This window comes from Hemicordylus capensis, chromosome 3 (genome assembly GCF_027244095.1).
Source record: "Hemicordylus capensis ecotype Gifberg chromosome 3, rHemCap1.1.pri, whole genome shotgun sequence".
NCBI classification, from domain to species: Eukaryota; Metazoa; Chordata; class Lepidosauria; order Squamata; family Cordylidae; genus Hemicordylus; species Hemicordylus capensis.
The window spans coordinates 310,000,117-310,025,653 of record NC_069659.1 but is presented as its reverse complement, the minus strand read 5'-3'; the positions used below and the strand labels follow the sequence as shown (position 1 = coordinate 310,025,653).

At 44.0% G+C, this 25,537-nt stretch overlaps 1 protein-coding gene across 9 annotated transcripts in view; it reads left to right on the top strand.

The window, feature by feature from the left end:
* The window catches only part of DOCK10 (dedicator of cytokinesis 10), a 296,882-nt gene that overhangs the window by 34,009 nt on the left and 237,336 nt on the right, over window positions 1–25,537 (top strand). For 2 of the 9 annotated variants that reach the window (XM_053308607.1, XM_053308606.1), the window contains exon 1: window positions 8,739–9,064. The exons of the other annotated variants lie outside the window; for them this stretch is intronic. In XM_053308607.1, the coding sequence (XP_053164582.1) occupies window positions 8,966–9,064 (99 nt within the window). In that variant the 5' untranslated portion in view covers window positions 8,739–8,965. Of the gene's footprint in view, window positions 1–8,738; window positions 9,065–25,537 lie in introns of those variants that run through there. 9 annotated transcript variants of the gene reach the window in all.

Genomic DNA, 25,537 nt, shown 5'->3' with positions numbered 1-25,537 from the left:
GCTTGCTAAATGTGTCTAGTGCCAAATCCTCACAGTTGTGTCTGAGCCATAGATTTTCATCCTGGGGGTGGGGGCGGGAACAAGACTTGAAGCATCCAAATGACATCTGGGAAATCTAAAGTTCATAGATTATTTTTGGCTAAAACCATATTGGCTTCAAGACAATGAAAACTCTTTTTGCCTTTTATACTTTTGCAAGGCATGGACATAAAATTGAGCCATTACTTTTTTTACTTATGAAGATCATTGCTTTTCAGATTTCTTTGCTAACAGTAGCCTCTTCACTGATATCTAGAATGCAGGTAAAGATCCTGAACAGGTACTCCAAATAGTACTTTAGTTTACTATGACATGCCCATAAGATCCTTAACTATGTTAACTCCTTGCTGATTTGAAAAATGTCACATTTTAGATGTTATATTCTTGAAAAGAGTATTGTAGTTTAAATATTGTAGTTTAAAAGCTTGCAGATAAGTCCTGAAATGGAACTTGTCAACCAGCCCATATTTGTCGTCTTGAAATAAAATAAGTTTTCCTGCCTGGTCAAAGCTTTCCTGCCTGGTCTTCTACAGGCAATTACATGTCACACGTGATCAGAGAAGTGTGTATTTACAAACCTGGTTAAAATCTGCTTAATCCTATAGATTTAGGTCTAAACTATGATAAAATCAGGTAATCTGCTGTAACCCATGCAATCAGTGGCACACCTAGCTGATTTTGGCACCTGGGCTGCTGCTGCCATGACATCCCAGGCTTGCGACGATCTATTCAAACTGCACAGGTGCACCTTGCAATTTTCGAGGGCCGCTTGGCCAGATGGATAGGCCCAGCGGCCGCTCCAGCCTCTGCCGCCATGGGTGGGGGGAGGCCTGCTCAGCTCACCCCTTACCCCCTCACATGGCAGCTAAAATTACAGAAAAGCCATGTTTCGGTGCAGCAGTGGAGCGGGTGTGGGGTAGCAGTGGGAGCCCCCCCCCCGGTCTTTGGAGGCCCAAAGTCCAGGGGTAAGAATGCCTCTGCATGCAATACCATAAATTACGGTTTCGCAGAATTTCACAGATTTAGGAAATCTTACAATTTTCTAGACTTTTTCTAAATTGTTTGAATTTTTTTTTAAAAACCATGTACTTTTTTTCCAAACAACACTTTTCTTTTCAAGGGGCACTGTTACAAAGAAACTTAAGTCCTCTTCATTACTGCAATCCCAGGCACGTTGTACCCAGCACAGACAAATAGGAGCACATCATCAGTTGAGACAAAGGGCGAACTTGTTCCCTCTGTTTCTAGCTAGCCAGCTTGGCTCAGGAGATGAACTTGGTGCTCAAAGGAGGAGGTAGAAAAAAGAAAGAAAAAGACAGTTTAATCAAGGGATTAAAACAGGTGGCTAGCCAACACATCTGTAGTAATGGCCCTTTCTCTTGTCAGGTTTAGCACCTGTCTGCAAAGGCAAGCACAGAGCCCAGGAACCCTGATAATCAGTGCTGTAAATCATGTAGAGTAGTCTCTCCAGGTTCAACACATGCCTCTGCAGGTATGTGCTGAACCTTGGGAGACTTGTTTCCATGATTTCTGAGGTAAAGCACATTGGTACCAGGGGGCAGAGTTAGCCAGCACACTCCTATTCCTCTTCTATCCGGGACTGTAACTACTGGAGAAGGCTTCATTCTACCTCAGAATGTTCACATGAAGGGACAAGCATTCTTCCTAGAATCTCTGGCTTCTCATTGGTCCAAAGGTTTTTTTAAAAAAAATTTTTAAGCACCAACTGTCATGAGTGGCAGTTGGCAGTTTAACTGTGGCTCTTGTGAAAAGTAGACTGAGGGACAATAAAGTTTTCTAATCAAATAGGTTTGATTAAGATGAAATTGTATGTTACTTAGTTTATGTTACTTAGAATACACATGCTTTGTGCTCTTTGAATTCATATATATGAATTCATTTTTTCTGTATCCTCATAAGAACACAAGAACAGCCTTGCTGGATCAGGCCCAAGGCCTATCTAGTCTAGCATCCTGTTTCACACAATGGCCCACCAGATACCTCTGAGAAGCCCACAGGTAAGAGGTGAGGGCATGCCCTCTCTCTTGCTGTTGCTCCCCTGCAACTGGTATTTAGAAGCGTCTTGCCTCTGAGCCTGGAGGTGGACTATAGCCACCAGACTAGTAGCCATTGATAGACCTGTCCTCCATTCATTTGTCTAAACCCCATTTTAAGCCATCCAAGCTAGTGGCTATCTCCACATCCTCACACCTTGAACTTGAATGAACCTTCCTTCTTTCTTAATGTTCACAGGTACCAGGTGGCTGGCATAATAAAATCAGTGATTTTGAGCAAAATACCTCTGCCTATGAACAGGTAGAGGGGCAACAGGGCAGCTCAATTAGTGACACCCCTCAGGTTGATGTGACCAGGAGGCAAATAAAATCTATTATAGACACATCTATTATGTCAACAGGTTTGCATCAGTGAGATCACACCTTGATTTTGGGATCTTTCCATATGACAACAAAGTGTGGGATATTCAAAGCTTTTGCACAAGTTACAAGCATGATCTTATTGTCTGTATGCATGCTGATGCAGGCTCCTGTGCTACTTCCTAGACACACGAAGAGCAGGGACCATGCTGTCTACCCACAGAATCATCTACTGGCCAACTCTTACATTCTGAACAGATGCCGCCCTTTTCCCCAGTTGCCCAAAATGTATTAATGAAAAAGGGATAACTTTATTTATATTTATTTGGATAACTTTATTTATTTATTTATTTAGTAGTAATGAAAAAGGGTAGGTTCTTCTTTGAATGCTAGAGCTGGGTGGCACGTAGCCAGGGTCAGAGTGATAATTGGGCAGACACATCTCAAGAACGTGTGCCACTCTGCCTCCAGAGCCACCTCACCCCACCTCAAGGGCTGCCTCACTGGCTTCCCCCCACCTCCCCTCTACCACCGACCAGCCACTCCTGCTGCTGCACTTCCCTGTATTTTGCCATCTGCTGCCACTCTTCTTCTAGCTTTCTCCTTGTAGCATGACGCACTGCCCACCCCAGTGATATAGTGTGTTCCTGTAGCTCACCGCAGCTTTCCAACCGCTCAGGGTTCTGACCCTGAGATGACTGGAAATGAGGGCACGTGTGCTCCCTGTGTCATCAGGGTGCCTGCACGCTTTTCATTCCCAGCCCCTCCAGGGTCAGAGCGAGGCTGCTTTCACCACTGCTGCCACCACTGCCAGGTTAGGAAGTGTGACAGCACTGCTGCTGCTGTGGGAGGGCTCCCTGTGGGAGTATGGTCTGCCAAAGCCCTTACTACGCCATTTCACATGGCCCTATGAAAATACTGCTCAGTGTGTATGCAGAGGGTAAGATCATGCTAGGAAGTAGCACAGAAGCTTGCAGCAGTGTGTGTACAGGGAGTAAGAAAAATTGCTCTTGGAACTTGTGTGAAAGCTTTGAATAACTTGCCATATAGAAAGACCCTATATTGCCATATAGAAAGACCCTTTCACAGATACCTGAGCCATTGCTTTGCAACTTCATGAAACTGTGTGCTTGTTGTTGACCAGGTAAAGTTAAAAAAAATATTTACAGCTATTCCCCAGCATATTCCAGAGTAAAAAGTAGTGCACTGCATTTTGAAGTACATATCTATCTATTTAATTCTGGTAGATGTGCCTCAGCCTCTGTGGGCTAAGGCAACCCAGCGGATTGGCTGGGTGGCGGACGCATCTGATTAGCTGAGGTGCAGGCCAATGGCGGTGGTGGGGCTGGCCTGGCTGTGGTGGAGGCCGGCGGCAGCGGTGAGCCCCACCTGGCCGTGGAGGCCAGCGGCGGTGGTGGAGGCCGGCGGCGGTAGCAGGCCTGGCTGGCGGTGATGGCAAGCCCGGCCGGTGATGGCAGAGGCTGGTGGCGGTGGGCCCGGCCAGAGGCAGAGGCTAGAGGTGGTGGCGGGCCTGAGCTGGCCGTGGAGGCCAGAGGTGGTGGCGGGCCTGGCCCGGCCATGGAGGACAGAGGCGGCGGTTGGCCCACCCGGCTGTGGAGGCAAGGCCCAGAAGGGGGGAGGAAAGGGGGGGGCAGAAGTGGCGGTGGGGAGGAGAGGAGGCTGGGCCCAGAAGCAGAGACTGGGGCAGAAGGTGGGTAGGGATATAACCGCCAGCCCCAAAGAATGCTCAGATGCTCTGTGCGGGGTCGGCTAGTTTAGAGTTACTTTAAGTGGCAGTATTGTTTATGCAAAATTTGGTATCTGTAGGTAATCAGGAAGTGTGACTTTATTTTGCACAAACAAATCCACAAGCAAACAAACTCTTCAGAATATATAATAGACACGATTTTTATATATGTAAGAGAATTGTGACCAACAAACGGAAGTACTTTTTCATACAACGCATAATCTACTTGTGGAATTCTTTGCCACAAGATGCAACAGCCAACAACCTGGATAGCTTTAAGAGGGGTTTGGATAACTTTATTTATTTATTTATTTATTTATTTATTTATTTATTTATTTATATTTATATTTATATTTATATTTTTACATTTTATAACCCGCTCTTCCTCCAAGGAGCCCAGAGAGGTGTACTACATACTTAAGTTTCTCCTCACAACAACCCTGTGAAGTAGGTTAGGCTGAGAGAGAAGTGACTGGCCCAGAGTCACCCAGCAAGTATCATGGCTGAATGGGGATTTGAACCTGGGTCTCCCTGGTCCTTGTCCAGCATGGCTACTAGTCTGAGGGCTATAGGCCACCTCCAGCCTCAATGGAATGGTGTGGAGAAAGTAGATAGAGAGAAATTATTCTCCTTCTCACATAACACTAGAACCAGGAGCCATCCCATGAAATTGATTGCCAGGAAATTTATTTATTTATTTATCAATCATATTTTTACACCACCCAAAACTTACATCTCTGGGCAGTTTACAAGAAGATTAAAAAGTAAAACATTAATTAAAAACAAAAGCAAAACAAAATAAAAATTTAAAAGCAAGAAATGTAAAACACAATTTAAAAATTTTAAAACAATATTCTAAAAACAACATTCAAAACAATTAAAACAATATCAGTTAAAAGCCTGGGTGAAGAAATGCGTCTTTAAGGACTTTTTAAAGGATGTCAGAGATGGGGAGACTCTTATTGCACTAGGGAGTGCCTTCCAAAGCCTCGGGGCAGCAATGGAGAAGGCCCATCCCTGAGTAGCCACCAGATGAGCCGGTGGCAAATGCAGATGGATCTCTCCTGATTTTCTCAATGGGCGGCGGGGTTCATTACGAAGAAGCCATTCTCTTAAAAACCCAGGGTCCAAGCTGTTTAGGGCTTTATAGGTTATGACCAACACCTTGTATTTTGCCCGGAAACATATTGGCAGCCAGTGTAACTCCTTCAATATGGGAGTAATATTGGCTCTCCTAGATGACCCAGAGACGAGGCTGGCTGCCGCATTCTGGACCAACTGTAGTTTTCGGACTACATACAAGGGCAGCTCCACATAGAGCGCATTGCAGTAATCCAGTCTGGAGGTTACCAGCAGATGTACCACTGTTTTGAGGTCGTCTAACTCAAGAAACGGACACAGCTGGCGTATCAGCTGAAGCTGATAGAAGGCACTTCTGGCCACTGTCTCAACCTGGGACACCAAGGAGAGACTTGGATCCAGAAGCACCCCCAGGCTGTGTACCTGTTCCTTCTGGGGAAGTGTGACCCCATCCAGAAGAGGCAGATCAAACTCATCTCTCGAGTTCTGACCCCGCACAATGAGTACCTCCGTCTTATCTGGATTCAGTCTCACTTTGTTATCCCTCATACAGCCCATTACCGACTCCAGGCAGGCATTTAGGGAGGTTATGCCCTCTCCCGATGATATTGACGTGGAGAAATAGATTTGGGTGTCATCAGCATACTGATAGCACCCTGCACCAAATCTCCTGATGATCTCTCCCAACGGTTTCATGTAGATGTTAAACAACATCGGAGACAATACGGAGCCCTGAGGGACACCATACAAAAGTTCAGATTTTGAAGAACAGCAGTCTCCAAGGGACACCATCTGAAACCTGCCCGAGAGGTAGGAGCGGAACCACTGTAATGCAGTGCCTCCCAACCCCCTCAGACGATCCAGAAGGATACTATGGTCTATAGCCCCCGAGAGGTCCAAAAGGACCAACAGAGTCACACTTCCTCTGTCAATTGCCAGTTGGAGATCATCCATCAGGCCGACCAAGACAGTCTCTACCCCATAGCCAGGCCGGAAGCCAGTTTGAAATGGGTCTAGATAATCAGTTTCCTCCAAGACTGTCTGGAGCTGGGAGGCCACCACCCTCTCAGTTACCTTGCCCAGCCATGGAAGGTTGGAGACAGGCCTGTAGTTACTCAGCTCCAGGGGATCCAAGGTAGGCTTCTTTAGAAGCGTTCTAATAATTGCCTCCGTAAGACAAGGAGGCATCCTACTTTCCCTCAGAGATGCATTTATGATCTCTACCAGGCCTTCTACAACAACCTCCCTGCTATATTGAACAAGCCATGTTGGGCAAGGGTCAAGAGGACAGGTGGTGGGCTGCACCGTTCCAATCAGCTTGTCCACATCCTCAGAAGTCACAAACTGGAACTGATCCAGCCTAACCACATAAGAGGAGTCACTGGATACTTCCGCATCAGATACTGAAGTAAGTGTGGAGACAAAATCCAAGTCGGCCCAAATACGAGAGATTTCCCCCACAAAGAATTCATTAAACACGTCACAGCGGGTAATAGATGGTTCCAAATTCTGATTCAAGGGAGGAGGGGCACATACTTGCCCTCTCACAATCCTGAACAACTCCTCCAGACGTGAACTTGCGGATGCAATATGGGCAGTAAAGAATCACTTCTTTGCCACACATATCGCCTGAGCACAGGTCTTTAAATGAGCTCTATGTTGCAATCTGTCAGATTCAAGCCGAGTTTTTCTCCACCTGTGGTCTAGCCGTCTACCTCGCCACTTCAGCCCCCATAGTTCTTCCGTATACCAAGGGGCAAGTTTTGAAGTGGGTCGGAGAGGACACTTAGGAACGATCATGTCTACTGTCCCGGTGAGTTTGTTGTTCCAATTCTCCACCAGGACATCAACAGGATCGCTGGCAGAGCCAACACTGAATCCCTTCAAGGCTTCTTGAAATCCTATGGGATCCAATAACCTTCTTGGGCGGACCATCCTAATAGGTCCCTCGCCCCTGCAAAGGTGGGGTGTGACTGTGAGTCCAACCTTAACCAGATGGTGGTCCGTCCATGACAAAGGGGAAATCACAGGATTCCCCACCCACGGAACACCACCCTGATCAGTGAAAGACCAAATCAAGCGTGTGACCTGCAATGTGCGTCGGTCCCGAGACCACCTGAGATAGGCCCATAGTCGTCATGGCCGCTATGAACTCCTGAGCCGCCCTGGACAAATTTGTCCCGAAATGAACATTGAAGTCGCCCAGCACCACAAGCCTGGGTGACTCCAACACCAAGTCTGAGACCAAGTCCATCAGCTCAGTTAGGGACTCTGTTGAGCAGCGGGGTGATCGGTACACCAACAGAAGTCCCAGTCTATCCCTGGTCCCCAAACATACGTACACACATTTGATATGGTCTGATACTCTAACAGGGATCCTGGTAAGGGGGATATTATTCTTGTAGACCACAGCCACTCCATCTCCCCGCCTCCGGACCCTTACCCGCTTCTCAACAGAGTACCCCGGAGAGAGAAGCCGGGACCACACTGGGCCCCCAGCCTCCCCCAAACCAGGTCTCTGTAATACATACCAGGTCGGCAACTTCATTCAGAATCAAATAATGGATGGTTTCTGATTTGTCCTGGACTGACCTGGCATTACAGAGGAGCAAGGTGAGGTTCCATGGGTGGTCGACACTGCTCCCCAAGGTCAAAGAGCTGGCAGGATAGCCGGAAGGGGAAACAGTTATTATATTTCTATTTTCCCTTCCCCTGTAATGGCCTGCTGACCTGCCAACATTACTTCTTCTGTTCCTCACCAACAACAATTTAGGACCAACAAACGGTAGTGCTTTTTCACACAATGCATAATCAACTTGTGGAATTCTCTGCAACAAGGTATGGTGACAGCCAACAACTTGGATGGCTTTAAGAGGGGTTTGGATAACTTCATGGAGAAGAGGTCTATCAACGGCTACTAGTCGGAGGGCTATAGGCCTCCTCCAGCCTCCAAGGCAGGATGCCTCTGAGTACCAGTTGCAGGGGAGTAACAGCAGGAGAGAGGGCATGCGCTCAACTCCTGCCTGTAGGCTTCCAGCAGCATCTGGTTGGGCCACTGTGTGAAACAGGATGCTGGACTAGATGAGCCTGATCCAGCAGGGCTGTTCTTATGTGTATTAATGTGCTTGCAAAAGGGAAGTAAAATAACATTTTGAAATTTGTAAGATGTCAACTTCAAACATTCATTCTATTGAATAATTACTGCTTATGCTAAATTTGAATCATAGTAAATTTGAATCTGAGAAAGTTCTCATTTTTGAACTGATTATTGAATGCTAAAAATCTGTTCAGAACAATAATAGTTAAAATCTGATGGTTGTATTTAGAATTTCTTCTAAAATAAAATAAAAATACCCCTTTCCCCAGCATATTCCAGTTAAAAAAAATAGTCCATTCAGCTAATTTAAGTGTCAGGATTTTGTATGCAAAATTTGATATCTGTATGTAGTCAGGAAGTATGACTTTTTGTTGCATAAACACACCCACAAACGCACACTTCAGAACATATAATAGCTACTGGAGTTGTGCATTAAGAGTCAGTCAGCAAAGGGCAAGACAAAAATGTGTTACTTGCAAATTCCCTAGCTGCTGGACTCACCCTCTAGTCTAGAGAGCCAACAGTTGTATCCAACCAGCTTGACACCAGAGATGAATTTGTTCCTCAAAAGAGGAGGAGGTGGGGAAGCAACAGACAGCTCAGCCAAAGGATTAAAGCATAACAGACATGGGAGAAAAGAGAAAAGAAATAGCAGGAAAAGAGAGAACCAAAAAGAAATGGAAAAGGAGGAAAGAAACAAGGAAAGGTGCATTGAAGCCTGGGCAGGTGGGTAAATGGCTAATGACACTGATCTTCAACTTTAGCTGCCTTATCTGTATCAAAAGGACCTCTGCAGGTTGATATAGGTATGCTGCTATATGTTGCTGTTATTTTGAAGGAAAACACAGTTTTAACATAAAAATGGCAATCTTTTGCTCTGTGAATCAAGTGCAAATTTAGAACAGTTCAAAAGATGCTTAAATTTTACCAAAAGTTCTACATTAATGTTATGCTTTCTTAAAAAACAACAACTCTGTTCTCCTACTGCTGGAAACCAGATATGGAATGCAAGAAATCAGATTAATAACTGGCAAATAGGTGGTAGGTAGAAATAGGGTAAAAGAGATTATCCTCAGTGGTGAATTGAGCTGTGTTAGTTTTGTAAAGAGCAATCCTCGATGGAGGAAAGAATGCCCCAAACTATGGCAGAACGTAATAGGCTGCTGCGGTGTGCAAGCTGAATTTCAGATAATTTTATATTTCAGAGTTTAGAGTTTTAAAATGATCATTGCCAAGATGAACAAGGGAAACGAGAGGGGAACTACTTAGCCTTTTGGAGCGTATGTGCTGCAAATTAGTAATGACTACTTAGTGATGTGTACGAACCGGTTCGGCGTTCTATTCCTCAAATGCTGAACACTGTCTGGGGTGGCAAGAGTGTATACAGCCACCCCGCACCAGCAGTTTTTGAAGCAGCGCCAGAGGGGGAAGCGTGGTGGGGGAGGTAAGGACATCTTCCCCGCACTTTAAAGGACCTCCCCCCCCCATATCTCGGGCACACACTCCTAATGACTACCTGGTTACATTACACCATGTAGATCTGTAACGTGGCACATTGGGTGGGATGCATGTTCCTGCAGAGCTTGTCATGTGAACTCAGAATTTTCACGGATTCCAGATTTGTGCTACAAAAACCCAACATTAAGCCAGCATTGAAAACCCATGTTCAGATTTAAGATTAATGATCTTAGCTTGCATGTTGGGTTTCTGCAGTGTGGGAAAAATCTTGACTTTACATGAGACACTCCACAGGAGTGTGTGCAGCATCAAGATCTCTGGTTTCCATTTACCAGGCATTGCTACTATCGTGTAAGCCAGCCCATTTTGTGCTGGATCAGAACCTTTAGCCAGTGTTCTCCAGCATGATAGCTCGGTGATGCCGAGAAATGGACAGCTGTCTGCTGTATATAACATCTGTCCTTGTATGTATGGACTCACCCTTTAATGTCAAGTAGAGCATCCTGTTTTGAGAGCTGCTGGTGCTTTTAAAATGATACATTATTTCACTTTTGCAATACCCACATGAGCTTTAGTCATCTGCTGTAGCCGTTTTCTGCACTGAGCAGGGGTTGGACTACAAGAGCTCTAAGGACCCTTCCAACCCTAACATTCTATTAATAAGCGGAGTGTTCTGATTTGGAGCTTTCAACCCAGTACTTTGTTTTATTTTAGCAGATGCGATTCATGTGATCCAAGTTTCAGCATTATCATCTGCACCTGAGATGATCAAATCACCCAACTAAGTAGGATGGCCCCACAACACCCTTGACTCGTGTGGTTCAGTCCAATGACAATACAGTAGAGCAAAGATTATAGAGTGTAAGTGGTTCCTGGAGAAGGAAGTGGCTGCTCTCATGAGAAGCCACTCTTGTGAGTCAGTGACAGCTGAAAGGTACTTAAAGAGCAAGCATTTCCACAATGTGGAAGATGATGATCAGCCAAGTGGTCAGAATTCTCTTGCTAACTGAGCAAAGACATTAAAGTGGTGATTGTGTTATATTTTGCAAGGGAAAGCAACCCCAACCCCAGCATAGCATCAGCTATCCAGCCCCAGCTAGCCAACCCCAGCATAGCATCCCTTCAATGGCTGTTGCTAGTGTCTACCTTTTCATTTCTTTTTAGATTGTGAGCCCTTTTGGGAAAGGTAGCCCCCACCAAAATTATTATTTATTTTTCTTACTTGAGCACTCTTGTTGAAAAGTGGTATATAAATATTTGCGGTTGTAGTAGAAGAATAGTAGCAAATCAAGCCTTTCCCAGATTTTATATACCTGTTTGGTAGTGAGTGTTTGTCAGGAAAACATTTTGTAGTACCGGTGGTACAGTTTTACCTCATTGTCTGCGGGGGTTCCATTCCCACATATTACCACAGGTAATGGAACCGTGGATAATGAGGCATTGAGTCTATGGAAACGGGTGGGGGGTGGTGGTTAGGTTCACAGACTAAAAAAACCCCATACACCAAAAAAGTGCCCCAAAATGCAAAAATGGGCCAAATAAAGTGTCTTTCCATGCTCTGCAGGCCTTTGGGAGTCCAAGGATGCGATGCCCTTGCGAGTCAAGCCAAAACTTAGAACGGGGCTGGCTTTGCTTAGAATGGCTCGAGAAGTTCTGGACATAAGGGGGTTCGTATTCTGAACATTCCATTTCTAAAATGTACTGCCATCACTATTTAGCATGCCATTTATTACCAACATTTGCACTTATCTGTGGAAATAATTCATAGGTAGAAATGAAATTGCATGCTTCAGCTGCTGCATGTACTTCTTAGGACGTATCCTCTCACTTGTGAATTCCCCTTTGGAATATAAAGTAGATGATATTTCTATCACTGAGTCCAATATAGATTGTTTAGCTTTTTCATACTTGAGGGTAAGAGAGTCTGACTGAAAGTAAATATGATCTTGCATTGCTGTGACATGTTGACCTAAATAAAATGATGCAGATGTAATGGTGCTTAATGAATGCAAGCTAGCTTACATGCACCAGCAGGATAAAAACACCTCTGCTCTAAGTGGAGACATCTGATCTCAGCAGGGGTAGGAGAAGGAAAAAAAGATTAAATCTGATCAACAAAGAAATGCTCTTGGTGTGTGTGTGTGTGGCGGGGGTTGGTATACATTCAATTTGGTTTACATTACCTTAAGTGTAGATGCAGGTTTTTTGTTCTTTTTTAAAAATTGCTTGTAATTGTTTCTCTCCAATGGGATTTCTTTCTTCACCCCTTTTTGCTATTTATAAGAAGTGTACCTTTTTGCTAATTATAAGAAGTGTATCACAAGAATGCCTGTGGAATTCTTCCTCACTTAGGCTAAGGTGAAAAATAATCAGGACCTGAGTTCTATGACAAAAGGACATCATATCCTTATATGTAGAAAAGCATTCAAAACCTTGTGGTTAGCCTAGAAGAAATGTAAGATAAGACTGTTATGAGTCTTATCTGACAGCTGGATAGAACATACTAATTGTAGATTTGAAATGTTTATTCCAAGGGCTAATCCATTTAATTTTCACAGAAACATTAATTTCCATGACGTATATATGATATATAATGTATATTATTATTATTATTATTATTATTATTATTATTATTATTATTATTAATTCAATTTCTATACCGCCCTTCCAAAAATGGCTCAGGGCGGTTTACAAAGAGAAATAAACAAATAAGATGGCTCCCTGTCCCCAAAGGGCTCACATTCTAAAAAGAAATATAAGACACACACCAGCAATAGTCACTGGAGGTACTGTGCTGGGGGTGGACAGGGCCAGTTACTCTCCCCCTGCTAAATAAAGAGAATCACCACAGTAAAAGGTGCCTCTTTGCCCAGTTAGCAGGGGTATATGAAACCTTGTGGACTGCAGCTGTGCTGTGTTCTGTACAGAAAAACTCACAAGAACACTTTTGACCCCATATTTCTTTTTCAGTGTAATTTGCTTTGTGAACTTTGTTTTGAAAAGTGGTATATAAGTGTTAAATTATAATATAATATAATATAATATAATATAATATAATATAATATAATATAATATAATATAATATAATATAATATAAGTTAGCCACTACTATGAGTTTCTGCAGAATGATAGTAAGGTTGTTCACATGACCTAAATGTGTGAGGTAGAGATGTGCATGGAACTGGTTTGGAGGCCCTTTATGGGCCTCTGAACTGGTTCAAATGGTTCAACGGTGGGGGGTGTCTAACTTTAAGAGCGGGGTAGGGTGCACTTATCCTTCCCACCGCTTTTCCCCTGCTGGCATTCATTTTTCCCCCCAAAGCCCATCGGAGCAGCTGTGTACCTCCCTGCCACCCCATTGCCCCCGGTGTCTGGATATGACCGGAAGTCTCCGGTGCGCGCAGCGCAATACAGTCACATAATTCTGTATTGTGTAATGTTTCTTTTTTATTCCAAAGGATTGCAATAACAATATCAAGACTTTTAAAAACTTGAGTCATTTCATAAGATAAATCTTATACAGGACTTCCAGTGAGGCCATTTTCTCTCTTTTCACCCACATAATAGTTGATATACTGTACGACCAGTAGTATGCATACCATTGGCTGAAAAGCACTGCTATAAAGTTCTTTGACTATGGGCTCAATTTATCCAAAGTGGATCACAATTGTTCATGGTGGCCAGAACGAAGGATACTGGAGGAGAAAAGACCCCTGAGTGTTTTCTGTGGGACTTCTAGTAAAGCTAAAAACATGAACATAAAAGCAGCTACAAATTTCATGGACAGAGGGCGATGCTTTGTATGTAACCTTTAAGTATAGAGTTTTTAAGACAACATTAGACAAATTAGGAAACAGTTCTTCCATGTGAGTATATTGACTGATAAATTGTGCTACTCTTGCACAAACCACATGCTAACCCATCAATGGGCTAGAAGGAGTTGGCAAGTGTTGGAAGGAGCTGGAAGTGTTGGCAAAATTCCTTGATTATCTCTCCTTGCATGTCCATTACTGGTTAATGCATTCCTATTGTCTACTTTAAAAGTCCTGCTGCGTGCACACAGACATGTTTCCTTCTCATTTTGAAGATGACAAATCTGAAGGCCATTCACATATTGCAAAAGCTTGTATAAGTCAAGGGGAAGCCCTAAAACGTAACCCAAGTGTTCATTATTCAGATATAGTCAGACTGCAGATTTTGAAGCTTGCAGGTCTTTTTAGAAAAATTTCTGAACTTTCCGCTCCAGGGAAAATTGTGGACCCTTTGCCCTTTCTGATTGCCTCATGCTTTCAGCATTGTTTGATGGAATTTACTTAGGCAATCTTAGTTACAAAAACAGCTTGAAATCAAATCATAAAACATTCTTTTCATTTGTGGATTCCAGTCAGGCAATACAGATGTCAGTAATATGGAAGAAATGTATGGGCATTTATCTTCTGCACAAAACAGAATTGGACAAACAAGGCAAATGCAAAGGGAGGTTCAAAAGTTGAAGTAGGTTTTGTGCTGGGAACCTTTGCAAAAGAAGCTTGCCAATTAGATGACTAAATTAAACCAAAGGAAACTTTATTTAGAAGAAAAATTAGCTAGCACAAACATGTGGTGTATGGAACCCATTATCAAATATGGAGGAAAACAGAAGCTAAAACAGTGCCAGACATCCTAACAGCATGTGTGTGTTCCTAACAAAAGTATGTGCGTATTTCTAGCCTCCCCACTTCTGAAGCATGGGCACTCTTGTGCTAGGGTTCAGTGACCCCCCTCCCTCTTTTTCCAGAAGCATTCTTTGACGAATGGAAGCATGTCCCAGAGGGCTGCGATACCCTCAGGGATGTGTTTCCGCTGTCAAAAGCAAGGGGAGAGCTGTAAAAAGTGTCACACTCTTGTACACAACAAGAGCACCCATGCTTTCGAAGCAGAGAAGTTAGCACTGCAAACACAAATATTTAGAGGCACCATTTGTCAAGATATGGGACGGTTAGCTTTTATTATTAGTTACTTTCTCATCACAGTAACAAAAGCATTTGTTTCAAGTGTTGTTTTTTAATTACAGTATCCTGACTTTCTGTCCCATTCAAGAGAATATCAGGATGGCTAAAGATAATCAAACCAGTAATTGAATAAAATACCAAGTAAAAGGAAATACAGAGACAACAACAGAAGCAATTACAATTTTTTTTGTTCAGAATGCTAGGGCTATAAAATAGCAGAAAAGGCAGAGTTCTATATATCAGTAAAAAACCAGGCAAAAAATATGTGTTATTTACTGGCTTCTTAAAAGCTGGCAATGATGAAGCCAATCGGACCTCTTGGGGGAGGGAATTCTGGAAGCCACGACCAAGAAGGCTAAGTCCCACATCCTCACCAACCAAGCCTCCAAAAGTAATGGGACATGGAGCAGACCTACTCATGACAATTGCAATGGGCAAGCAGGTTCTTGTGGGAGAAGGCAATCCTCTAGGGGTCGAGGTCTCAGCCATGAAGGGATTTATAAGTACTGTATTAACCAGTGCCTTGAATTGTGTCTGGAAATATACTGAAATCCACAATTAAAAAAAGAGTAGAATGCTCCAACTAGCAGACAGAATGCCAAAAAGCCTTATATTGTACCAGGTGAACTTTCAGGACAGTCTTCAAGAGCAGCCCCATCTGAAGCACATTACAGTACTCCAGTAATGATATGAAGGTCAGCATGGCCAGATCTGCCTTCTTCACTGGCCAGAGCTGGGAAAAGACATTCCTGCCCACAGCTGCTATCTTGTAAAGTACAGAACACACACAGATTCAGCTGTTCTACTGATGAAGAGCACCTCTTGTCTGGATTGTCTCCACTGCGAGCTCAAATGCAGTCTGTCACTGCAACTAGGTAACAGTTCAGGACATCCACACACTTCCCTGGTACTAGACAGAAAGGGCAGAAAGACCTGAATGTCATTAATAATGTCATCAGCATAGGTGGCATTATACTGGTATTTTCTGGACATAGGAACATAAATGAAAGATGTTTATATCTCACATTTTCAGGAAAGCGCAGCAGTGTACAACAAAGAAAGCAAGTACAACCTTATAAAATCATATAGATGTTAAGCAGCATTGAAGACAAGAGAGATGGCTTATGGGCACCTCCTTATAAGGTCTAGATGCGGGTAGGCAGCCTTGTTGAACTACAACTCCCATCATCCCAAGCCACAATAAACTGTGGCTGGGGGTGATGGAAATTGTAGTTCAACAAGAGCGGGAGAGCCAAGGTTGCTTATCCCTGGTCTAGATGAGCCTCTGCCGCCACACTCACCCTTGCCTTACTGATTCCATTCTGTAGAGGTAGGAGTCTAGAAAGTACAATCCAGGGGCACAGCCACCATTGTGACAGGGTGTGTAGCTGAGGCAGGGCCACAGGTTTCTCAGGGCCACCAGCTGCCTCCCACACACTGGGCACTCTGTCCCAACTTGCGTCGACCGCTGCTATTTCCCAGCAAGAGCAGGCGTCCCCTTTAACAGCTGCCTGTTCTTTCTGAGAAACAGCAAGCAGCTGGCCGAAGACGGGGCAGTCCTCACCGAGTCAGCACAGATTAGGCTACAACTCTCAGCCATCCCAGTGAAGGGTGGCTATGTGGGGCCATCTCAGCAGCTGGCAAAGGCAGGTGGGTGACAGGCAGTCTCACCTGGCCATCCCAGCAGGTGGCAGCAGCAAAGGCAGGGGAGCAGTGGGCTGTGGGTGGGGGGAGCAAAAGGGCTCCAAGGCTACCTCCAACCTTGCTATGTCCCTGGTGCTGTCACAAAATAGGAGCTTCTCTTGCCTTGGTTCTTTTCCTTGAATGTGAAATTTAATCACATTTGTTTATACGTTTGTCATCTAGTATGCCCAGCATAAAACACCCTCTTCTCTACTGAGTCCTTTCCGCCTAACAAGCACTCTTTAGACTAGAGCATCTAGAATATGCTTCGTATAGTAGGGAGAATGCCTCTCCCTCTGGCACTTCCAAGGCTGAGGAAGTGAGTGTGTGCTTTTGAAGCATAGCAGTTTGCCAAAACATATCTTATTTTTTTATTGCCTGCTATGGCCAAAAGCTCTCTGCAATATAACACAGCTTGTTAAAAGAGTGATACATTTGAACTTGGATCTCACACACTCACATTTCACCATTCATCCTCTATAATAAAAGGCTTGGTGTCCGTCCGTGGACGGACACCAAGCGTGTGTCCGTGCCTCCGATGGTCGCTCTGGGCATGCGCGAAGCAGGGAGGGCAGAGAGACACAACCGCCGGCACCTGGCGGCCATGTTGGGCGGCCAAGCGGCCGCCCAGAAGAAGCCGGGAAGGTGCGGCGGAGAAAATTGGCCGAGGCAGCGGCAGAGCTGCCGCCACGGCCAAAAGAGACAGAGACTGGGCCGGTGGGGGGCCGGAGTGGAGGCCGGCGGTAGCGGGCAGCCCTGGCCCGGCCGGGGAGACCGGCGGGGGCACGGAGGCCGAAAGCGAAGGGCCCGCGCTGGCCAAAAACTCCAAAGACGGCGGCGCCCGGCCCCGGGGTCCTTGCCGCGGCATGGAGGCAGGCGGGCATGGAGGCAGGCGGGGGCGGGAGGGAGAATGGTGGCGGCGGGCCCGGAGCCCAGAGGGAAACTGGATGGGGGGGGGAAATTAGAAGGGGCAAGGGAGAGGAAAGAGGCAAGGGGGGGGAGGGGGGGAGGGAAGGGAAGGCTCGCGCCCGTTATTGTAACGGGCTAAAAAATACTAGTACTGTATAATGCTGTTGCAATAATTAATCTTGGTACATATTCAGGTGAATTAGCCCAATACAAATTGAAAGTAAAATCCATAGCTGGAAAGCTAATTTAATCTTCTCTGATCTAGTGGTTGCTTGTGGTTTGGCAGATGCTTTAGGAAGCTTTCAGAGTGCTTTTAAACCTTATGGAGTGATGCATATTTCTTTTCCTTACCTATCATCTACTTCAGGAAACATGGGGAAACCCCAGTTCATCTTAAGAAAGAAGATGAAGCTGGAACTTGGGCGTGAGCCAAAAATGAATAGCATCCTGAACATACGTAATTTGCCACCTACACGTTTCTCTCAGCTGGTCAGTCCTGCTTCTCTGTTGATCAGCACTGACATAATTGAGCTATAAATGGTTCCTCCATTCATCTTGTGTGGCATTTTGTATGCTGCTTAGTGACTTCACCAGATCATGTTAAGTAAAGTAATGCAGCTTGGACTAAGCAGCATGTGATTTTGTGTAAGATAGAATTACTATGTTGCCTGCATTTGATAAAACATTGGAAACTAATGCTGGCATCTGCCCTCATACATAAAACTGCTAGTTATGGCTCTAGAAGCTGGTGCAGCAAAGCTGTCAGAAGTGAGTAGAATTCTGAAGCCTAGTACTGTGGAATGGGAGCCACCAGCTAAGTAGCCTAAGGAGATGAAGAATGTACTTATGCTTGTCCTGATTGTGCAATGTGATTTCTTTTGGTTCCATCTATTTTTAGTTATAATTTAGATTTTCTTGACTGGCATCTTTCTAACCATGTGCCCAGGGCTGTCCCGTAGTATGTGAGGGGTCCAGGGAGAATGAGGTTGTGCATGGAGAAATGGCCCTGCCCCCTGATGCTGGCCACACCTCTCACACATCAGTTGCGGGGCCAGTCTGCCTCCTTTTCCCACCCCTTCATCAGCCTCAATCCTAGTGTGAAGGAGAGCATTGGCAAAGGAGATTCAGGCGAAGGAGACTCAGCATGAGGGGTTTTATAGCCCGGGCAGGTGGCATGGGGCCTAGGATGGGGAGGGAACACTGGTATCAGTGTGAGGGGCTAGTGGATTTCTTTATGCACTAGCTCTGGCTGAAATGGGGAAGAGCACACCAAGTGCAAGGGCAGAGCTGAGAGGTTCCTGGAGAATGCTGCCCTCTTCAGTGCCAAGTCCAACAGAGAAGACAGCTTTCTGACCACATTGCTGTTGACTGTCCTTTCTCCTCCTCTCTTTTGGCTGCCCTTTTACAGAAGGGTGACACAGGTTTTCAGGCAAATTTCTCATGGCACCTTCCTCTTCTTCCTTTAGCCTGCCCAGCTCTCCCACTGCGTTCTCTGGTGGCAGTCATTCAGGCCTGCCTCAGCCTGCTGCACCACCTTGAACTCCACTCAGTTCAAATCAGAGAGATGCAACCCAGCCATGTGGCCTGACTGGGTCAGTGTGGCTGCTCTGGCAGGAGCCAGGCTCCAGGGCTGGAACTGGTGAGGAGACTCCAGGCAGGAATCTCTGTGCCATCCCTGGCATGGGGCCAGGGATGCTGTGGGGCTTGGGTGATCCCCATAATCCCTCCAAAGGATGCCCGTACATGTGCCCATGTGCTAGGAAGAAGCATCTTCAGTGCAGAGAGCTTCCTGAGTACTTATAGTACAGGGGGAGGGAGTTTCACTGATTTTTCTTTACCCTAGAAGTGCCCTGTGCCACCTGAAAATATGACCGTGAGGGTACACTTCTTTCCATTGTGCAGGTTTACAGTTTATTGTGGATGTTGGCCATCCTCATTCAACATTCTAATTTTTTTAATAGATATCAAAGCATTAGCTTTTGTTGCGGGGGGAGCACTGGTGGAATTAATAGCTAATAATAATAATAATAATAATAATAATAATAATAATAATAATAATAATATCATGACCATCATGAGCTGGGTTTAAGGGCTTGCTCAAGCCTTTAACCTCAGCTAAAAGCTGGGTTAAAAAGCTCATCTAGGTAGCACTGCCCTGCTGGGATCGGGTCCAATTCCATCAGTTCTCATGTGCAGCCTAACCCAGGTTGGGCTTCCCTAGCCTGGGTTAGGCTGCACGTGAGAACAGCCTCACTCAATAAGACAACCTGGAGTTATGGATGTAGCTAAACAAGGCAAGTTTATCCAGGTGTGTTCAGAACAGCACTGTGGTTGCAATTTATGCTATTTCTATACATATACCTTTGTTCAACCTGGTACTGCACATTTGGATTCTCATTTACGCAATTGCACACATGCATCTGGTTTCATTCCAAGCTTTGGCTCAGAAAAGTGGAGCAAGCAAAAAACAAGTGACAGTGATGCTACAGAACAGCACAGTTTGGGCTTAAGTGCTAGCTGTTTGAGTCAATTTAGATCACTTGGCAGAAAGTAGGTGTGCTGTTTCTTTTAGTTAGTGTGTGAACGTTCTTAGCAATGTTTTCCTCATGTGATGTTTTCAACATCTGCAACTGCTGTTAACTCAGCTGCTAGCATGAGAAAGACATTTTGATTTGTGAAGCTGAATATATACTATTTAAATACATATGCTGGGCATAATCAGGTCTCTTTCACAGCAATAGAACTTCTAGAATAATCCAAGTGTTAATGATATGATTTTAGAGACATAATAATCATTATAAAAGGATTGATTACAATGAAACAGCATCCCGGAGAACATGCCAGCAAACCCTGTCTCTCCATGATGTGCACTAAAAGCCCACTCACTCTGCTCTCCACAATTACAGCATTTGCCTAAAGAGACAAACACTGTGCTCAGGGAGAGATTCTTCCCATGATCAGAACACTGCAGAAGGGGGGTGGGGAGGAAACATTCTAATCATGGTTAGATGATTAGTATCTCCACGAATAATGTGTTTGGCTGGACAAACATTGCATTTGTGGACAGTAGAGGGTAAAGGGCAGGTTTAAAAGTGGATCAGTGTGGGATGGGGTTTCAGGTGCACTCTTGTGGATGCTGTACTCGGCTACAACATCCATGAGTACAGAAGAACTCTTGAACAGAGTTTAATCTGCCAGCTATAGGACAATGGTGAATCCACAGGAAGTTGTGAGGAGACTCCACTCATCTTTGTTTGTAGTTCTTGCACATGACTTTTCAAACATAATACTTCTAAAGTAGATGCAGGGTGTTGCTTTGCTTCCATGTATGTAAAAGCATAGTCATCATACTACCCATATAGAGGTGACATTTGTCTGATTAAGACAATTAATCTTAAACCGCCCAGAGACGTAGGTTTTGGGTGGTATAAAAATGTTTTAATAAATAAATAAATAAATAAATAATGTTGTACCTGTACTTGGGTACATGTTCTGTGTGAATTAGTGTACCTGAGTTTATTTTAAAGGTGAGCCTTTATACAGGTCCCCAGAATTGCAGGCTACAGATAAGAAGTATACTGCTGTGGCTGCATTCAACATAACATGTGAATAACTGAAACTGTGTACAGATTTGTACCTGTGTGCACTGGACACAGATTGTATGGGTATTGAACATAACATGTGAATTTCGCTATAATTTAGGGCACATCAATTTGGGAATGGGATTGCCTACCTGGGTTTTTAATGTCCAGGCCAAATAGCTTGTTCTTTAGCCATTAACTCAGAAAATGAAAGCACTATAATAATTATATTCTGTTTTGTATAGGCTGCAAAAGTCACCACATGTGTCAGAGAATATATAAACATTTATAAACCTGTTGAAAATGTAACCTGTTGAAATTAAATGTCCTTTGGGAAATGAAACATTAAAGGACTTTAATTATTTTCATTTTAAAGACAGCACAATATTAATTAACAATAGCTGCAGATATGTGAGTGTGTGATGCAGATACACAGGTCTGTGTGCAAGGCTTCAGACAGACTTTTTTTAAAAAAAATGTCAGTATTAAAATAAGAAATTATTAAATGTAATTTACTGTATGGTTCCTCTACTGCAGTGTTAAGCATTCAGACATTAAATATGCACATAGTAATAGATATTGCTATTGAAAAACATTATTCTGCTAAAACCCATCAGAACAATTTTCTGGAGCTGTAATGAGAACTGACAAATTTAGAAGAAGGATATGATATACAGAAAGACCCCTGTATCTTTGCTCATTTCTGCATATAGATGGTAACTGCCATCTATGCATGGCAGTTTCATTACCTTTGCTTTTAAAGAGATTTTTCCTATTCATAATTGGATTTTTGTTTTTAAAAAAGCCAGAGTAAATAAAAGAAACTTAAAAAAACAAACAAACTTAATAAAGATGCAAAACCATCATAAATTGAGGTGTTTGACTTTGAAATCTTTAATTATAGTTCTTAACTTTTCTAGGAAATGCTATTCTGATCCTATTCAAAGTAAAATCTCTTATGTGCCCTTGGAAAAATTACAAGTCTCAAGGGCCACCACAAAGTTTATATTTGATGGGCTAAGGGTGATAGGGAGGAAATCCTTCCCTCATCCCTGTACTGCTGTTTTTTCCTTCTAGCACACTGCTGCTTTCAGATACATCAGAGCAACAAGAGTAGAGTAGAGAGAGAAAAATCCCACTCCCCATTCTCATTCATGATTGCTCCTGCTCCGACCTCCACAGCCAGGAACAGGTCAGTAATGGAAAGGAAGTATGTTTGTGAGGACTGGGACAGAGGAAGCTTGGGGAATGGGGTGGCTGGCAGGGACTGGAAAGAGATCAAGCAAACTTCTTCAAGCAGAGAAAAACTTTGGTGGTTTTAAGAACTTACCTTTCCTTTGGAGTGAACCTTTTGGAATTCTAGTGTTTTACTGGAGAGAACATCTGGTCTTGTGGTAGAAAGCATGAATTGTCCCCTTTGCTAAGCAGGATTCACCCTGGCTTGCATTTGAAAGACTACATGTGAGCACTGTAAGATATTCCGTTTAGGGGATGGGGCCACTCTGTGAAGAGCACCTGCATGGGTGCATGCAGAATGTTCCAAGTTCCTTCCCTGGTATTTCCAAGATACATGAAGGGCTGAGAGAGACTCCTTCCTGTAACCCTGGAGAAGCCACTGCCAGTCTGTATAGGCAATACTGAGCTAGATTGACCAATGGTCTGACTTGGTATAAGGCAGCTTCCTGTGTTCCTGTGTTTTTCAAGGACAAGCTTGGGAAATTCACTGGTATCTCTAGTCAGTGCTATAATGCTGCTCCCCCCAACTTTTTAAGTGCAGTTTCAGATAGTATTAAAAACTTTATGCAAACTGCTAGAAGTAATGTGTACTTAGTAGTGTTTTGGCCTGCTCTGGAATATTGTAGTTTGGTCAAATCCTGCCTCAAAATGGGCAGGATTCAGAGGAGAGGAAGAAAAGATGGTACAAAGTTCTGAAGGCATCATAAAAAAATTAAGGCTGGAAGAAGTGGTTGTGTTGTGGCTGGAAAAAAGAATCAAGAAGGCATGATAGCAGTTCTGAAATATCTTTTAAAAACACCCTAAAATAAAGAAGGTAAAAATAAGGCACAGCTAGCAAGACTTAAGCTGGTGTAAGAATGCATGTCCTCTCTCTAGACAGCTACTTAAGGAGAGAGTTGCCAGATTGGTTACTGGGGTCTGAGCTGTCAGTGACTGAGCAGGAGAGAGATCTTGGGATTGTGGAGGACCATTCATTGAAAGTGTCGACGCCATGTGTGGCAGCTGTGAAAAAAACCAATTCCATGCTTGGAAACATTAGGAAGGGGATTGAAAATAAAACCGCTAATGCCAAACAAATCGATGATGCGGCCACATTTGGAGTACTGTGTACAGTTCTGGTCACCATACCTCAAAAAGGACATTATAGAACTAGAGAAGGTGTAGAAGAGGGCAACCAAGATTATGAGGGTGCCAGAGGCAAAGATACAACCCCTGGGGCTTTTTAGTTTAGGGGGAGAAATGGCTGAGGGCAGACATGATAGAGGTCTATAAAATTATGCATGGTATGGAGAGAGAGAAATCTTTCTCCCTCTCTCATAACACCAGAACCAGGGGTTATCACATGAAACCAATTGCCAAGAAATTTAGGGTTGACAAAAGGAAGTACTTTTTCACACAATTTATCTATGGAATTCTCTGCCACAAGATGTGATGACAGCCATGAGCTTGGATAGCTTTAAGAAGGGCTTAGATAAATTCATGGAGGACAAGTCTATCAATGGATACTAGTCTGAAGGCTATAGCCCACTTCCAACATAAGAGGCAAGATGCCTCTAAATACCAGTTGCAACAGCAGGAGAGAGGACATGCCCTTAGCTCTTGCCTGTGGGCTTCTCAGAGCCATCTTGTGGGCCACTGTGAAAACAGGATGCTGGACTAGATAGGCCTTGGGCTTGATCCAGCAGGGCTGTTCTTATGGTAGTTTGGTAACTGACCCAACTGTTCCTCATCAGCTGCATGTACCATTTTATCACACTTCTGCCCCTGATATGTGGTGAGATCCTCCTTACAGTTTGGCATGAAGATATGTCTGAAATGATCCATCATTTCTTAAAATAGTCTGGAAGAAACTCTACAAATTTTCACCATGACCTGTTTCCTTTTTAAATTGCTGTAATAGTTTTTTTTTTTTAAAGCTGTACCTTTTGCTTTTAAGAACTGCTGTTCAGAAGAACATTATTTCAGAAGGCCTAAGAATTCCATAAGGAAAGACCTTCTCCTAGCCCATTAAGCAGTAGGCCACCTGAGCACCATGGAGGAAGGAAGGTTAAAAATGAAATACATAAATAAAAGCAGCATGAAAAGGCAATAGAAGTATGAAACAAGTATAGCCACACACACAAAAAGTAGTGGCAAGCATAATTATCCTAATCCTTTCAGTTATGTGGAAACATGAGCATCCACACTAGTTAGTCATGACTACGCACCACTGAAATTGATGAGACAAGTTAGTCATGAAGTCCCATTAATTTTAGTGATACTTAGTTATACCTAACTTAGTTTTATGTTCTCCGCCATTTTCAAGGAAAACATTTAGAATCGTTCAGACAATGGTTTTTCCCATGGCACTCTATGGATGTGAAAGCTGGGCTTTGAAGAAGCAAGATAAGAAAAGTATTTTGAACTTTGGTGCTAGAGAAGGATTTTGAGGATACCATGGACAGCCAGGAAAACAAACAAATGGATCATAGAACAAATCAATCCATAATATTCACTCAAGACATAAATGAACAGGCTCCAACTATTATACTTCGGACACATTATGCTAAAATCCAGCTCCCTTGAGAAGTCCATTATGATGGGGAAAGTTGAAGGAAAGAGAAGAAGAGGACAACCAGGAGCAAGGTGGTCCAAAGTCCAAAAAACCTGGCCATCACTCCCTGTAGAGCCACCACCTGCATCTTAAATCTGATGCAGGGAGCATGGCTATATGTGGGAACGGGGCCCATGCAGCCTTGTTTGTGAGAAGCTTCTGCCAGCGCTGGGTTCACAGCCTGGCTGGGAACATGTCTCTCTGCCCTTCAAGGGAGGAAAAGGCACTTCTAACCAGGCTGGAATCCCAGCACTGGCTGAAGTGCCTTGTGAATGGGGCTGCATGGCCCCATTCCCACATGTAGCCTTGCCCCCTGAGCCTGACATCAGACTCAGGGGGAGTGGCTAGGGTGCCTAAGGGCCGGCAGTGGCAGGTTGCACCCATGCCGATGGTGGCTTCCTGCACACCTGACAGTGAACAACATATCATTAGTGTTATCAGCTCTATATCCTCCTTTTTGAGATGTGATGCACAGTTCTGGTGACATTTTTAGAAGGCACTATAGAGGTGGAAAAGCTGCAGAAGAGGGCAACCAAAATGAGCAGGTGGCTGGGACAAGTTCCTTACAAGGAAAGGCTACAACATTTTCCTATAACATTAGAAAAAAGGCAACTAAAGAGGAAACATGATTGAGGCTTCTAAAATTGTTCATGGTCTGGAGAAAGTGGCTAAGGAAGAGGGTTTTCCCCCCTCTTATACACAACGCTAGAACCAGAGGCATCCAGTGAAATTGCCTGGCAGGGGATTT